Source organism: Sus scrofa, chromosome 1, assembly GCF_000003025.6.
Source record: "Sus scrofa isolate TJ Tabasco breed Duroc chromosome 1, Sscrofa11.1, whole genome shotgun sequence".
NCBI classification, from domain to species: domain Eukaryota; kingdom Metazoa; phylum Chordata; class Mammalia; order Artiodactyla; family Suidae; genus Sus; species Sus scrofa.
The window spans coordinates 67577646-67594957 of record NC_010443.5 but is presented as its reverse complement, the minus strand read 5'-3'; the positions used below and the strand labels follow the sequence as shown (position 1 = coordinate 67594957).

The window sequence follows — 17312 nt, the reverse complement described above, 5'->3', positions numbered from 1 at the left end:
CCTAACTGTAGAGTTTTGTATTTAGCTCTGTTCTCCTTAGGTCTGGCCAGGTTATAGCTGACTATTTAGGAAGTTTTAAAGTCTTGAGTCTATCATGAACCATATTAACACTTTAACAAATTGGATTAACTATGTCTTCTAGTTTATAAAATTTTGAACAGGATAGAGAGCCATGGCCAGTCTTTGAAGAACCAACTTTAATGGGTGATCTCATTATTACTATATTGTTGTCTAAAAGGATAACATCACTCACATCAAGGTATTATACCTACTATGCAACACTGGCCATTTTTCAGAATGCTCACTGACCATTTGATAAGAAGAATGATTGGTCTTTCTTTTTAGAACTTTAGATACGTTTATTTCCAACTTTCAATTAATTTTTTAATATTGACTGGATGGAAACAGAAGGGAACTGACAAACCTTTTATAAATATAAATTTTATTTTCGGAGTTCCCGTCATGGCTCAGTGGTTAATGAATCCGACTAGGAACCATGAGGTTGTGGGTTCGATCCCTGGCTTGGTCAGTGGGCTAAGGAAGGATCCAGCGTTGCGGTGAGCTGTGGTAGGTCTCAGATGTGGCTTGGATCCCGTGTTGCTGTGGCTGTGGTGTAGGCAGGCAGCTACAGCTCCGATTAGACCCCTAGCTTGGGAACCTCCATATGCCGTGGGAGCAGTCCTAGTAAAAGGCAAAAAGACAAAAAAAAAATATATATATATATATGTGTGTGTATATATATATATATATACACACATATATATTTTTTTTAGTTTAAAGCCTGTTTTAGTGATTAAATGCTTTACTTGTTCAGCATTTTTTGACTAACCTGAAAGGAAGGGTTTCAAGCAGGACATTAGCATGACCAGAATTATGTTTTACTTGGAAATGTTTTGCCTCTAAGTCTTTGAGTAAACCTATAATGTAGGTATATTTATTCTGTGGTTTCAGAGACACTCAGCGTATCTCTGCATACCCCAGCTTGAGAGCAGATTTACAGTTCTTATTTAGGCCCATTAAGCCCATTATAGCTCTTTTTTTCTTACCAATTTTCGTAAAATTTATAGTATAATTTCCAAGGTTTGTTATTTAAAGGTTTTCTTTATTTTATCTTTTGCTTTTATGATGATATAATATCTGTGATTCATTTGATACTGTGTTGGGAATATAGCATTATTCCTATTGGAATAAAAATGATATAACAATATAGTGAGAGTTGGAGATTACCTTTCCTGAGATATTCACAAACCGTTCATCTGTTAAGTGTAAGAAACAAGAAAGTAATCCTGTTTTGTCTGTACATGTTCTGAAATAATTTTTTTTTAACATCTGTGGAATGTCATCTGTTGGTTAACTTTTACTGTCTGAATTATTTTAATGTAATGAAGAACTACTTTAATTAGATAATTCAGTGTGATGAAAAAGGAATTTTAATAATGAGAACTCTAAGCACCTTTGTCTATTGAGGACTTCCTTAATAGATAATAATGGCTTTAACAAAATCTACCAAGAAAAAGATGTTACCTGTCTATTCCTATTGTGTTTCCTTTAAATCTCATACTGCTAATTTATATATAGTCCGGGTGGTGAAACTTGTATTTTTATTGTTTGACAGCTGCGTTCTCTTTTTTTTTTTTTTTTTTTTTTTTAATTTTTAAACTCTATAGTTGATGCCTGTTTCACTACCCCCATAGCTGACTTTTCCCTCCTTTTTTTTTTTTTTTCAATGATAGCTCCTGGAACTAGTGTCAGTGTACAGAGCAGTGATCCAGACAGCTGTACCTTTACAAACAGTCATTCTTAGTGCCAAATTAGTTTGTAGAGCAAATCTTGAGTGAGAATTGCACCTGCTCTCAATGTAGATGAAAATGGCAAATGTTAGGGAAAGCATAATTTGGGATTGCTTTAAATCTGGTGGCAGCTGATCTCAGAATTCTCTAGGGCTTCTTCATTTTGGAGTGTGGAAGACCTACTATTCAGAACAAAATACTCTTGTCTCTTTTGCTAGGTCTTAGGTGTGTTTATTTTATCTTATTTTTATTTTATTGGAGTATAGTTGACTTATTCCCTTATCTGAGTTATAGTTCTCTGCCTTTTCATTTTTATAGGTTTTTGGTGTGGTCTCCTTTTTGCAGACAGTAGAGTTGGAGCCTCTCTTATTTCTGATGTCTGTCCCCCTTGTGGCTGAAGTTGGTACAGAGGCTTGCTGTAGGCTTTCTGACAGAGGGAGGGACTGGTGGAGCTGGTTCCTAATCCCTCTGGTGGGTGGGGCTTTGTCTCTGGGTGAGATTAGAGGCAGCTGTGTGCCTCTTTGTTATAGAGAAAATGGGTGGAGCTGTTTACTGATGGGTGGAGCTGTGATCCCACCTGGATTTTTGTTTGGCCTTGGGCCAGTGCTGATGGGTGGGGCCAGATTTTCCCAAAATGGCCACCTCTAGAGGAACGCACTGCTGATGAATATTCCCGAGACCTTTGCCTGCAATGTCCTTCCCCCACAGTGAGCCACAGTCACCCCCTATTTTCCCAGGAGATCCTTCAAGAACTGAAGTCAGGTCTGACCCAGATTCCTGTGGAGCCTCTGCTTTGCCCTGGGACCCAGTGCACATGAAAGCCTATGTGTGCCTTTCAAGAATGGGGTCTCTGTTTCCCCCAGTCCCATGGAACTCCTGCACACAAGCCCCACTGGCCTTCAATGCCAGATGCTCCTGGGCTGTTTCTCCCAATCCCAGATCCCCAGGCCTAGGAACCTGACATGGGGCTCAGAACTCTCACTCCTGTAGGTGATTCTCTGTGATACAGTTACTTTCCAGTCTGTGGGCTTCCCACCCGGAGGGTATATGGTTGCTTATATCACGTAATTACCCCTCCTACCATCTTGATGTGGCCTCCTCTTTGTGTTCTGGAGTAAGATTTTTTTTTTTTTTAAAGTTTCCAGCCGATTGGTTGAAGGTTTGTTCAGCATTTGGTTCTACTTCTGTTGTCTTTATGAGAGAAGCTGAGTTCCAGTCCTTCTATTCCGCCTATCTTAATCCCGTCTTCAGAGTATAGTTGACTTAGAAAGTTGTGTTTATTTCAGGTATACAGCAAAGGAAGTTAGTTATACATACACATATATACATTTCTCTTCTGATTCTTTTCCCATACAGGTTATTACACAGTATTGAGTAAATTTCCCTGTGCTATACAGTAGGTCCTTAGGTGTGTTTATATGTAGGAAATAATGTCTTTATGTTGTGTTTCTACACATAAGATGTTACATTAGAAGTTTTCTTCCAAATATAGTTTCCTAAAATTATATTGGACTAAAAATTTCTGAATCTCTAATTTATCATGTCAATATTGTGTTTCAAATAACTTTGAGTAGCTGAAATTATGTGTAAAAGTAACTGCCATGATAAGAAATTTTTGTTATAGAGAAAATGGTCTCAATCTAAGAATTAATACATTCTTTGAGAGTTGATAAGGTATGAGAGACTTATGCTGTAGAGAGTATTTCCGACTGCAGTTTGTTTCCAGTATGTATGTATTACATTTATTTTTTTTTAATTCACTTGTTCTTTAATATCACCCTTTCCTTAAGCATGAAGCTTGTGTCTAACAGCAATTCACAGTATTCACTTAAAATGCTTATTAGGAAAACTATAGTTATTTATTTATATGAGCCACAACCATGGCGTCTAGAAGCTCCTGGGCCAGGAATAAACCTACACTAAAGCAGCAACCCAAGCCGCTGCAGTAATGATGCCAGTCCTTAACCCAGTGTTCCACAAGAGAACCCCTAGAAAAATTATATTTTATCTTTATCTTTTAACCTTAATCAATTTATTGGTTATTTTTATAGCTAAAGTCATTTTGGGTCATAACTTTAAAACATAGCTTCAGTGATATATATTTCATATATAGTTCACCCATTTAAAGTGTATAAATCGTTGTTTTTTAGTATTTTCATAGATATGTGCAACCATCACCACAGTCGTTTTTAGAGCTTTTACAACACTTCAAAAAGAAAGTCTAAGCCTTTAGCTTTTATTCCCCTACTCCCCCAGTCCCAACCCATAAACCCTAAAACAACCAACCACTAGCCTGCTTTCTGTCTCTAGAGATTTTCCTATTTAGGACATTTCATGTAAATGGAATCATACAATACATGGCCTTTTGTGACTACCTTCTTTCACTTAGCAAAGTATTTTGAACTTTCATCGTGTTGTATACTACATCATTCTTTTTTATGGTTTAGTAATATTCTGTTGTACGGATATATCACACTTTGTTTATCCATGCATGAGGTGATGGACACTTGGGTTGTTTCTGCTTTTTGTCTATACGAATAACCATATTTGTGTACAAGTTTTTGTTTGGACACATGTTTTAAATTCCTTTTGGTATATATCTAGGAATGGAATTACTGGGTCATATTATAATTCTAGGTTCAACCTATTGAGGAACCAGAAAAATGTCTTTCATGATAGCTAATTAATTTTGTATTCCTACAAACAATGTATGAGAATATCAGTTTTTTCCACATCTTTGACAACATTAAATTAAAATGTTTCATTAAAATAATAGTCTTTCCATTATTTTTCATTAAAATAATAGTCTTTCTAGTAGTTCTTTTTGTTTTTTTTTTTTTAAAGAAAGCATTCTTATTTATTTATTTATTTATTTTTGTCTTTTTGCTATTTCTTGGGCTGCTCCTGGGGCATATGGAGGTTCCCAGGCAAGGGGTTGAATCGGAGCTGTAGCCACCAGCCTAAGCCAGAGCCACAGCAACGCGGGATCCGAGCCACGTCTGCGACCTACACCACAGCTCACGGCAACGCCAGATCGTTAACCCACTGAGCAAGGGCAGAGACCAAACCCGCAACCTCATGGTTCCTAGTGGGATTCATTAACCACTGCGCCACGACGGGAACTTCCTAGTAGTTCTTTTTGTTTTGATTTGCATTTCTTTGATGACTAAACCATCTTTTCATGTGCTTATTTGCCATTTTTTCCTTGAAAAAATTCAGATCCTTTCCTTATTTCTTCATTGGTTGTCTTTTGTATTATTAATAAGAATTCTTTATGTATTCTGGATACAAATCCCTTAACAGATATATGATTTGCACATATTTTCTCCTATTCTGTGAGTTGTTTTATTCACTTTCTTTTTTTAATTCAGTGAATTTTATTATGTTTATAGTTGTACAACCATCATCACCTGATTTTAGAACATTTCCATCCCTAAACCCCAGCCCATCCCTCCCCCTCCAGCCTGTCTCCTTTGTTAACCATAAGTTTTTCAAAGTCTGTGAGTCAGTTTCTGTTCTGCAAATAAGTTCATTGTATCCTCTGTTTAGATTCCGTATATAAGTGCTAGCATATGGTGTTTGTGTCTCACTGGTTAACTTCACTTAACTCGGTAATTTCTAGGTCCATCCATGTTGCTGCAAATGCCATTGTTTCATTCCTTTTTATGACTGAATAATACTCAGTTGTGTATCTGTACCACATATTCTTCATCCACTCCTCTGTAGATGGACATTTAGGTTACTTCCACGTCTTGGCTATTGTATATAGTGCTGCAGTGAACATTGGGGTACATGTATCTTTTCGATGGTTCATGGTTTTCTCTGGATAGTTGCTCAGGAGTGGGATGGCTGGTCAAATGGTAATTCTATTTTTAGTTTTTTGAGGAATCTCCATACTGTTTTCCATAGTGGTTGCACCAGTTTACATTCACACCAGCTGTGTAGGAGGGTTTGCTTTTCTCCATACCCTCTCCAGCTTTTATTGTTTGTAGACTTTTTGATGGCCATTCTGGCTGGTGTAAGGTGGTACTTCAGTAATTTGGATTTGTATTTCTCTAACAATTAGTGATGTTGAACATCATTTCATTTGATTTTTGGCCATCTGTATGTCTTCTTTGGAGAATTGTCTGCTTAGATCTTCTTTTAATGTCTTGCTAGATTCAGTCTGCTTTTTTTGTTGAGGATTTTTGCATCTATGTTCAGTAGTGATATTGGCCTGTAATTTTCTTTTTTTTTTTTTTTTTTTTGGTATCTTTGTCTGGTTTTAGAATCAGGGTGATGGTGGCCTCATAGAATGAGTTTGGGAGTGTCCCTTCCTCTGCAATTTCTTGGAATAGCTTCAGAAGGATAGGTGTTAGCTCTTCTCTAAATGTTTGATAGAATTCGCCTATGAAGCCATCTGGTCCTGGACTTTTGTTTGTTGGAAGTTTTAAATCACAGTTTCAATTTCAGTACGTGTGACTGATTAGTTCATCTTTTCTGTTTCCTCTTGCTTTAGTCTTGGAAGATTGTACTTTTCTAAGAATTTGTCCATTTCTTCTAGGTTGTCCATTTTATTGCCATACAGTTGATTGTAGTATAGTCTCTTATGATCCTCTGTATTTCTGTGATGTTCACTGTAACTTCTTTCTCTCTCTCCTTTTTTTTTATCTTTTTAGGGCTGCACCCATGTCATATGGAGGTTCCCAGGCTAGGGGTCAAATTAGAATTTCAGCCTCTGGTCTATGCCACTGCCACAGCAACGCCAGATCCAAGCCTCATCTGCAACCTACACCACAGCTGAGCTTAACCCACTGAGCAAGGCCAGGGATTGAACCCTCATCCTCATGGATACTAGTTGGGTTCTTTAATGCTGAGCCATGACAGGAACTCCCTCTTTCATCACTTTAAGTATATTATGCCACTCACTTCTGGCCTACAGAGTTTCTGCTGAAAAATGTTATATTCACTTTGATGGTGTCCTTTGAATCAGATAAGTTTCTTATTTTGATGAAGTCGAAATTACCTGTGTTTTCTTTTTTTTAACTCATGCTTTTTATGTCATATTTAAGAATCCCTTACCAAATCTGACTCCATTAAGATTTACTTCTGTGTTTTCTTCTAAGATTTGATAAGTTTATTTATTACATTTAGATCAATGATCCATTTGATTTAATTTTTGTGTATGGTATAAGGATCCAACTTCAGTTTATTTCATGTGGCTAGCCAGTTGTCCCATCATTTATTGAAAAGACTGATCTTTCCTCACTGAATTGTCTTGGCATGCTTTTTGAAAACTTACTTATTAGTTCAAATAGTATTTCAGCATATTCTTTAGTGTTTTATACATAGAGAGTCATAATGATCTACCCATAAAAATAAGTTTACTTATTTATGCATGGTTTTTGTCTTGTTTCTGTTCTAAGTTGGAAAGTATCCAATGTTTTACTATTAAGTTAACTGGGATTTTCAATGATGCCTTTATCAGGTTATGGAAGTTCTAGTCTTAGTCTTAGTTTGTTGAGTATTTTTCTCATGAAAGAATGTCAGATTTTGTCAAATGCTTTTTATGCATCTGTTGAGCTGATCATGTAATTTATGCTTTTTATTCTTTGTATATAATGTATATAATGTAATATATACACTGATTTTCTTAATGTTCAACTAACCTTGTATTCCTGACATAAATCTCACATCATCATGTTGTGTAATTCTTTTTATAAATATGATGCATTTGATCTGGTTTGTTTGTATTTCGTTGAGGATTTTTGTGTCTGTATTCCTAGGAAATACTGGTCTGTAGTTTTCTCATCATGTGTTTGGTTGTAGAGTCAAAGTAATAGTGACCTCATCAAATGAGTTGTGAGAGATTCTTTCTTTGGTCTTTTGGAAGTATTTTTGAGGAATTGGTACTTACTTTTTAAAATGCTTTATAGAAGTCAGCATTAAAGCCATCTGGACCTGGACTTTTCTTTGTGGGTGGTTTTTGATTACTCATGTAGTCTTTCACTTGTTTTAAGTCTATTGAGTTTGTCTGTCTGGAGTTACTTTTGGTAGTTTGCGCCAACTAGGAATTTGTCCATTTCATCTAGTCTGCCACCTCCAGGGCTTGTTATGATATTTATTTGTTTATTTGTTTAGTGACCAGCTGGGTTATTTTAGTGTAGACAGTTCCTCCTACCATCATTATGCAGCACTGAACTTCTGATGTTGTCCCCTGGGAGGGACACCTTTGAGTATACCCAAAGACACTGAATGAAGGTAGTTTTCTACACTACACTCGGTTGTTAATCTTTACTGATCACTAGACTGTTCTGTTATTTGCAAAAATGCCCTGGGGCATAAATTGCTCCACACACTAATCCAATAAATTTGTGGCCCCTTTGAAGGGATAATTCCAAAATTCAGTGTTGCTGTTTATTCTCACCTCAAGAGGGCTTCTTCCAGTTGTCTCTTCCCTCAGTTCTCTCCTGCAACCTAGCTGAATCTCTAAATCATCTTCTAATTCTGGCTCACCACAACCTCTGCTGTTTTTACCGTAGGGCTTAGGCTTCAGCTTCATGCCTTGGTTGCAGATGGGGTCAATTTGTTTGGAAGAGCTTGGGATATTTCTATTTTTTTTTTTTTTTTTTTTTTTTGCTTTCTAGAGCTGCACCCATGGCATATGGAAGTTCCCAGGCTGGGGGTCAAATTGGAGCTATAGCTACTGGGCTCCACCACAGCTACAGCAACCCAGGATCCAAGCCACATCTGTGACCTATACCAAACTCACAGCAACACCAGAGATCCTTAACCCACTGAGCTAGGACAGGGATCGAACCCCCAACCTCGTAGTTCCTAGTCAGATTCATTTCCACTGCACCTTTTTTTTTGGGGGGGGGGATATTTCTGTTTTATGGTTTAGTTTTACTGCTAGGCAGAATCTCCAAAGCCGAACTCAGAAGCTAGGAGTGGGGACAATGGAAAGCTTCTGAATGACACTCCTGCTTTAGAAGCTGAGCACTTGATGGAAGGTATAGGCTGTAGCCTAAATTCTAGGCTTGCCTCTCCTTGGGTGGAATCACTGCCAGTCAGCCAAGGTGAGAGTGATTGAATGGTCAGTATTTTTGATGATGTTTTGCCCAAAGGTGGAGCCTGTCCACACTTGGGGGCAGGATAGAAAACCAGTGGCCTTATGTTTAGGTAGTATTAGTAAAATGAATATCAAAAAGAAATTTTCTAAATATTTAATACCATATCTATTCAACATAAAGCTCTATTTTTAATGATGTTTTTATTTGTGTGAATTCTCTGAGAACAGTTAGAGTGTGTTTAATATAAAATCTTATGTCAAATTAGACTATTACATAACTGGACAATAAAAAAATATACATCCCCAAACCATACTTGAAGAAATCTAAAGTTATTTCATACAATTGTGTAATTGAAAGTCTATAGATATTTAATCTGGCTCTCTGAGGGAGTTCCCAGTGTGGCACAGTGGAAACAAATCCAACTAGTATCCATGAGGAAGTGGGTTTGATTCCCAGCCTCACTCAGTGGGTTAAGGATCTGGCATTGCCATGAGCTGTGATGTAGGTCACAGATGTGGCTCGGATCTGGCATTGATGTGGCTGTGGCGTGGCTGGCAGCTGTAGCTCCGATTTGACCCCTAGCCTGGAAACTTCCATATGCCGTGGTACAGCCTTAAAAAGCAAAAAACAAACAAACAAAAACTGGCTCTCTGCTCCAAGTCCATGATTTTCTTTTCTGAGGAGATGTTCATTTGTGCTGGATATTAGACTTGGGGTTGCCTGATGGGAGGGGGAGGGAGTGGGAGGGATCGGGAGCTTGGGCTTATCAGACACAACCTAGAATAGATTTACAAGGAGATCCTGCTGAATAGCATTGAGAACTATGTCTAGATACTCATGTTGCAACAGAAGAAAGGGTGGGGGAAAAAACTGTAACTGCAATGTATACATCTAAGGATAACCTGACCCCCTTGCTGTACAGTGGGAAAATAAAAAAAAAAAAACAAAAAACTGGCTCTCTGGACTCCAGCAGCCACTCTGCATAGGAGAGTATAGTATGCATAAAAAACTTTTGATAAAGTTACATAAAGTACTTGCAGTACTGTGTTTCAGAAGATATTAAGCATTAAAATTTACTTATTACTTAAGCATTAATAAAATAATAAAAATACAATTTAACAAAAATAATTATTAAACATTACAACTTTGGCATATCATGATTTATTAAAACATTCTTTTTTTTTTTTTTTTTTTTTTTTCGTCCTTTTGCCTTTTCTAGGGCCGCTCCCGCGGCATATGGAGGTTCCCAGGCTGGGGTCAAATCGGAGCTACAGCTGCCGGTCTACACCACAGCCACATGGGATCTGAGCTGTGTCTGCAACGTACACCACAGCTCATGGCAATGCCAGATCCTTAACCCACTGAGCGAGGAGGCCAGGAATCGAACCTGCAACCTCATGGTTCCTAGTTTGGATTTGTTAACCACTGAGCCACGACGAGAACTCCATTAAAACATTCTAATGGTTTTTTAACTCTAAAATAATAGCTCTTATGAAATAAGTTGTAAAAAAAAATGGTACTCTGCACTCTACTTGGGAAAACCAGAACTGTATGTTAAAAATCAAAGTAATTTTAGAATTTTACTTGTTTATACCAAGAAAAACCAAGTGTAAGAATATTTTATTCTGTGATTTAGTGTTTTATGTATAGATCATAATTATTTTAACATTTGGATCATGCCCTTTAGTTATATAATTACAGATAGCCTTATAAAGATGAGAGCTCCTTAGCAATGTGAAGAGTTAATTTTCTTTCCTAAGTTATTATTTTTTTACAGTTCTTTTCTAAGTACTTTTAAAGGTTCTTCTGCATTAGGTTACTTCACAGCTCTGTTGAGTAGGGTGTTAACGACTTGGAAAAGTTAATTTTGAAGTAACAGGTTGTTTTGATTTTTCGCTTCTCATAAGCTCTTTGAACTGCTGGGACCTGATGGACTTGAACTTATTGAGAAACTCCTGCAGAACAGAATTACAATTGTGGACAGATTTCTTAATTCTTCAAATGATCATAAGTTTCAGGCTCTTCAAGGTAAGAAAGTATTCAGTGATATTTTAATTCAGAAGAAAAATTCACTGGTTAACAATCTTTTTAATACATTTATATCCTTTGGTTGATTATATAGCTTACTGATATTGTTCTCTTAAGTAGATTTTAGATATGATAGACTATGAAACAGATATCAATGCCCTAAGTAAATGTCAGAGATTCTTTTTATGTTTAGGTGTAGCATTTTATTTTTGCAAAAGATTTGGATAGACAAAATTTTTTTTAAACCAAATACATATAGTGCTTATTACTATGGGTCAAGTAGTGTTAATATTTATAGCCACATTTTTTTTATTTTGAAAACTTTCGAACCTGTAGAAATGGTGCAGGGATAGTGCAATGAATGCTCAAGTGCTCTTCATGTAGATTTGCTGGTCATTAACATTTTGCTTCCTCCACCATTCTCATTTTCTAGACATACACGCACATATACACACTCATAAACATGTATACATACACACATATCTATGTTTAAAATTTCTGCACAATGACTGGATGTTTTGGACACCATAATACTTTAGCTATAAATCCTCAGCATACGGTAATAGCCTCCTGCTTACCTACAATATAGTTTGTACACCCAACAAATTGAACATTTATATTGTCCTGTATTACATATATTTGTAAACCTGAGAAGAATTAGAAAGATTTGTTGAGGCAGCAAAAATTGACTTTAAAAAGCCTGACTTATTGTGAGACAACTTTTGCCACACTTTACTCAGGTTTCTTTTCCAGCCTTAAAAATATTTTAGAATTTTTAGAAAGTGCATGAGTGTAATAAAGTAGACATCTTTCTTCAAATTAGTCCACATTTATCTTTTAGGTAAGTGATGTCACATTTTCCTTACGGTTAGGAGTATGGCACTAAATGTAAATTATAAAACAGTCTTGATTTAAATCCAAAATTTCTTGTATATTTTCTTTATCCTACCCTTTGATTACGATAGCCACCTTGGAGTTGCTTTGAGATTTCGTGAAACTTTGAAGATTGTCTGTCTGCAAGTTTCTTGGTTGTTTAAGTATACTGAACACTTAGAAACTTCCTTGCTCTGAGAAAACTCTTACATGTTAAACAGTGCTTAGTCAGACACAGCAGTATAGGACCATTTAAAATGAATATCTGCCAGAAGAAAAAGAAAGGATTTAAATATCTCGTCTTGCAATGGAATTTCTGAAAATTTGTTATTTGTCAGTCTTCTCAGAGCTCATGTAGATTCTTGATTCCATCCTTTAATGGTATTAATGTGTTACCAAAAAGTTCAGAATGAATTCAGTTTCACCTATTTTTTAAAGAAGCTATAGACGATGGGTTAATGTAGTCTTATAGTTTCATTGTAATGTTTGCTTTAGAATACCATTTATACACACATTTTACTCTACTAGGATAACTTTTGAGAAGCAACACACTTTTAACCTAAAACTAAATGTTAAATTTCAATTATTAACCATCCATCTGCCCTGAAATATTTTCTACTCTTCTCAAATGATTTTTACTCTTGTAGTCTATACTAGATCATTATTAATGTTGCTACCAACTAAGAAATAATAGTTAAACTATAGTAACTTTGATGTGTTTAAACAGACTGACTTTCTCCAAGGACTGTGGTAAAGAAGCTGATGAGGAGCATATTTTGTTTCCCTTTTTTTAATAGAGTTTTTTTGTGTCAGTGCATTAAAAATGATTTTCCTTAATTTTTTTTTTTTTTTTTTTTTTTTTTTTTTTGTGTGTGTGTGGGAGGGGAAGGAAGTACTCTGGAAGAAAGAATCACTGAACTCTCATTACTTTATTGCTATTCTCATCCATTTATATCTTTTTTATTTTTTTGCTTTTTAGGTCCATAGGTGAGGCATATGGAAGTTCTGAGGTTGAATCAGAGCTGCAGCTACCAGCCTTACCACAGCTATAGCAATGCCACATCTGTGACCTATATCACAGCTCACAGCAATGCCAGATCCTTAACCCACTGAGTGAGGCTGGTGATTGAACCTGCATCCTCATGGTTACTAGTCGAGTTCATTAACTCTGAGCCACAATGGAACTCCATCTGTTTATATCTTTTGATTTAATTTTGTGTTAATGATCCTTCAAAATTCTCTTAAAACTACCAAATTGTGTTCTTTATTAAGCTACTTTAGCCTGACAACTCTATCCTATCCTTTTTTCTGTTCCACAAAATCATGGTTTAGAAAGCAGTAGCTTCTTGCCATTAGCATTTTCTAGCCTTCATTCTGATTTTCTTTGAATTTTTTATCCAGTTTTATATATGCATATACATATATTTTATATATGTGTCTCCACCCTACTTTATTACTTTCCTTATAACCAGGAAATGTAAGGTAGGTGAGAAGTGGGTGGGTATAGTGTACTCACTGCTATGTTGAGAATAGTTGTAAATTAAATTCTGTTTAGGGGGCTCTTGTGGAGAATGTTTATTATGGGGTGTATCATAACATAAAAATTAAGTTAGCTCATGTCATCAAGTTATATTGTTTTAAGTTATACAAGACTTTTTTCTGTTATAATAACATTTTAAAGGGATACAAGCTCTACATGTTGTTCAGTAAAATTTTATGTTAGAATTGCTGTTAAGTTTATTCTATTCACTTCTGCTTGTCAGTCTCTACAGCTAGCTGATCTCATCAGAGACCTATGCACTTAAGTATTTGTGCTTTATAACTTTTTTTTTTTTTTTTTTTTTTTTTTGTCTTTTTGCCATTTCTTGGGCCGCTCCCGCAGCATATGGAGGTTCCCAGGCTAGGGGTCTAATCGGAGCTGTAGCTGCCAGCCTACGCCAGAGCCACAGCAATGTGGGATCCGGGCCGCGTCTGCAATCTACACCACAGCTCACGGCAACGCCGGATCGTTAACCCACTGAGCAAGGGCAGGAATCGAACCCGCAACCTCATGGTTCCTAGTCGGATTCGTTAACCACTGCGCCACGACGGGAACGCCTATAACTTGTTTTTTTAAATCACGTATCATATTCAGTCTTACAGGATTTCAGTATAATTCTGATTGAGACCTTATAAAGCTATCAATGAGGTAGACGTATTTTGTTATAATTTCCTTATTTTGATATCATAAATTGTCTAATAGTATTTTATTAACTGACACATTCATTTAAAATGTTAATGATGTTAGCATAGAATTTAGTATGTCACCCAGAGTATTTTAGTTTCAGACAAAATCTTTAACATTCATTTTTAGTAATATGTACATTGCATTATTTACATTGAGAAAAAATTCTAGTTAATATCTCTTGTTGATTGTGTGACTTTCCAACCAGTGTAATTTTTTTCATAGTTCAGAGTACATTTGAAAACTCAGTATGCTGCTTTCTTTTTCCGTTTTTTTTTTTTTTTTTTTTTTTCTTTTTAGGACTGCACCCACAGCATATGGAGGTTCCCAGGTTAGGGGTCTGACCAGAGCTATAGCTACTGGCCTACACCACAGCCACACCAACGAGGGATTCGAGCTGTGTCTGTGACCTACTCCACAGTTCATGGCAATGCTGGATCCTTAACCAACTGAGCAAGGCCAGGGATCGAACCCGTATCCTTGTGGTTACTAGTCAGATTCGTTTCTGCAGCACCACAACAGGAACTCCTGCTTTCTAACACTAAGAATTAATTGGTTCTAAATTCAATAATCATAATAGATCTATAAAGACATACAAAGTAAGATATATAAGACTTAGAAAAATACCTTTTTCAGAACTGTAAAATGTAGAACTATAAAGTCTTATATAAACAAGATTATGTATTTTATAGTTTTGATAGTAATGCATCTTTACTTCTCACTTTTCTTTTTGAGATTTATAAAGCCATTATACAAAAGGGGTTATTTTATGTGATAGAGAGTTGAAATGACTTATTCAAAGTCATGTAATGAGATAGTGACAAATGTCTGAGAATTATGAAGGTTTGACTTAGAATAAATTAGAAAGCTAATTTCCCTCTCTTGATACTATGCTTAATTCCTTCCTTGTTCTGTATTGAATCTTAGAATTTGATATAATAGCCCATGTTATGCTCCATCAGAGTTTGGACCAATTCCATTCTTCATTATCCTCCTAGCCTAGCAGCAGTGCCTTGAACCTAGTAGGTCTTCAATATAGTAAATGTGTATTGACTTGGGTTTCTCTCAGTGACATCGCTATCACTTCCTTTAGGGCTGTAGTAACCCAAGATACTACTACTTGGAGATATTTAATTGAACAAGAAGGTAATCATATTAAAAGAAATTTTTTTCTGAATATTAAGTTGGCAATATATTGTACCTTTTAACCATGAGCTTTTATTGACATGATTCCTTTTAGTGTTCTAGGGTTTCGTACATTAAAAAAAAAATGCCTTTCCCGAATCAAATCAAAATGCATTTTTCAATGAAATATCACCTCACACCAGTCAGAATGGCCATCATTAAAAAGTCTACAAATTATAAATACTGGAGAGGATGTGGAGAAAAGGGAACCCTCCTACACTGTTGGTGGGAATGTAAATTGGTACAGCCACTATGGAAAACAGTATAGAGGTTCTTTAGTTCCCTTGAAGAAACTAAAAATAGAGCTGCCGTGTGATCCTGTAATCCCTCTCCTGGGTATAAATCCAGGGAAAACTTAATTCGAAAAGATACTTGTACCCTAGTGTTTATGAACACTATTTACAATATTTACAACAGCTGAGACATGGAAGCAACCTAAGTGTCCATCAACAGATGAATGGATAAAGATGTGGTATATATGCAATGAAATATTCCTCAGCCATAAAAAGGAATGAAATAATGCCATTTGTGGCAACATGGATGGACCTAGAGATTATCATACTAAGTGAAGTAAGACAGAGAAAGATAAATATTATATGATGTCACTTATTTGTGGGATCTTAAAAAATGATACAAATGAACTTATTTACAGAAGAGACCCACAGACTTAGAAAACAAACTTATGGTTACCAGGGGAAGGTGGGACAGATAAAGATTTGGGGGCAAGCATATATATATAAAATTATATATAAAAACAGATAAACCAAAAGGACCTTCTGTATAGCACAGGAAACCATATTCAGTATTTTGTAGTAACCTGAAATGGAAAAGAACCTGCAAAAGAATATTTGTGTTAGACACATATATGCATATATGTGTGTCTAACAGTCACTTTGCTGTACATCTGAAATTAACACATTGTAAATTAAGTATACTTCAATTTTAAAAAATGATTGAAAAAGATCCCTGCATTTCCATGAAAAGATGGACCATACTCTTTCTTTATTTGCTTTGGTCATCTTCTAAATATATCCTGAGCTATATTTAATTTTAATCTTATTTCATGTATAAATTAGTAGTAGTGACATATAAATAGTTTAACAGAGTAAGGCCTACTACATAAGGAACAGTTCTATCTTATATGTGAATACATTTATTATGATGTTAACACTACATGCTAAATGGTATCAGTAATTACTGCATTTATTGAAATTATATAAACAGATTATTTCAAAATTATGAAATAGAATTTTTATGTTCCTGATGTTATATCCAAGAATTTGTAACATTTAAATTTATAACCATTAAGTCTGTAGGAAGGTAATACTGGCTAACTTTTCTTAAGCTACTATGTAATATCATTTAGAAATTGTGATTTATAAAAACTCCTTAAAACACATAATTGAATGAATAATTGGATTCAGTTTAAAAAAATGAATTCTTAGAGCATTCTCTTATCTTTATGTTTTGGCGAGATGGAAAACAGTGGTTTTCATAAGGGTTAAACTTGTAAAATATGTTCTTAAATTTGCTTTGCAGACAGTTGCAAAAAAATTTTAGGAGAAAATGCTAAGCCTAATTATGGTTGTCAAGTCACTATTCAGTCTGAACAAGAGAAACAGTTAATGAAACAGTATCGCCGAGAAGAAAAAAGAATTGCCAGACGAGAAAAAAAGGCTGGAGAAGATGGAGAAATTGCAGGAGAAGGACCCCTGTGCTTTGATCCTAAGGAATTGCGCTTACACAGGTAATAAAAATTAGCAGCTGAAAAATGCTTGTGTTGTAATTGCTGCTCTAATGTATCATTATCATTTTTAAATTTATTTTAACAATTTAGATGATTCTAGCTCTAGTCACATTTTCTTACAAGAATAGAATTTTGTTGTGTGAAAACCTAATTTTCTGAGATAAGAAAGCAGTGATCTGCTTAATTAGCATATTCTTAGTTATATCCATGTAGGTGAGAGATGTAGATTATAGAGGTAAATTGTTTTTAGGTGCTGTGCACACATCACCAGTTTAAGCTTTGTGAAGTGTATAGAAATTTATTTTGAGACTTTGTTTTCTTTCCTAGCATAGTGAATATTTTTCCCCATGTTGTCATATAGAAGTAGCAAGGAAAAAAATGAAATAAAGGCATAGTTATACATGGTGTTTAAA

At 35.5% G+C, this 17312-nt stretch overlaps 1 protein-coding gene across 2 annotated transcripts in view; it reads left to right on the top strand.

Moving 5' to 3' along the window:
* Positions 1-17312, top strand: part of ASCC3 (activating signal cointegrator 1 complex subunit 3) — a 325142-nt gene that overhangs the window by 62123 nt on the left and 245707 nt on the right. For both annotated transcript variants that reach the window (XM_021090356.1, XM_021090357.1), the window contains exons 5-6: positions 10750-10870; positions 16692-16899. In XM_021090356.1, the coding sequence (XP_020946015.1) occupies positions 10750-10870; positions 16692-16899 (329 nt within the window). The remainder of the gene's footprint in view (positions 1-10749; positions 10871-16691; positions 16900-17312) is intronic.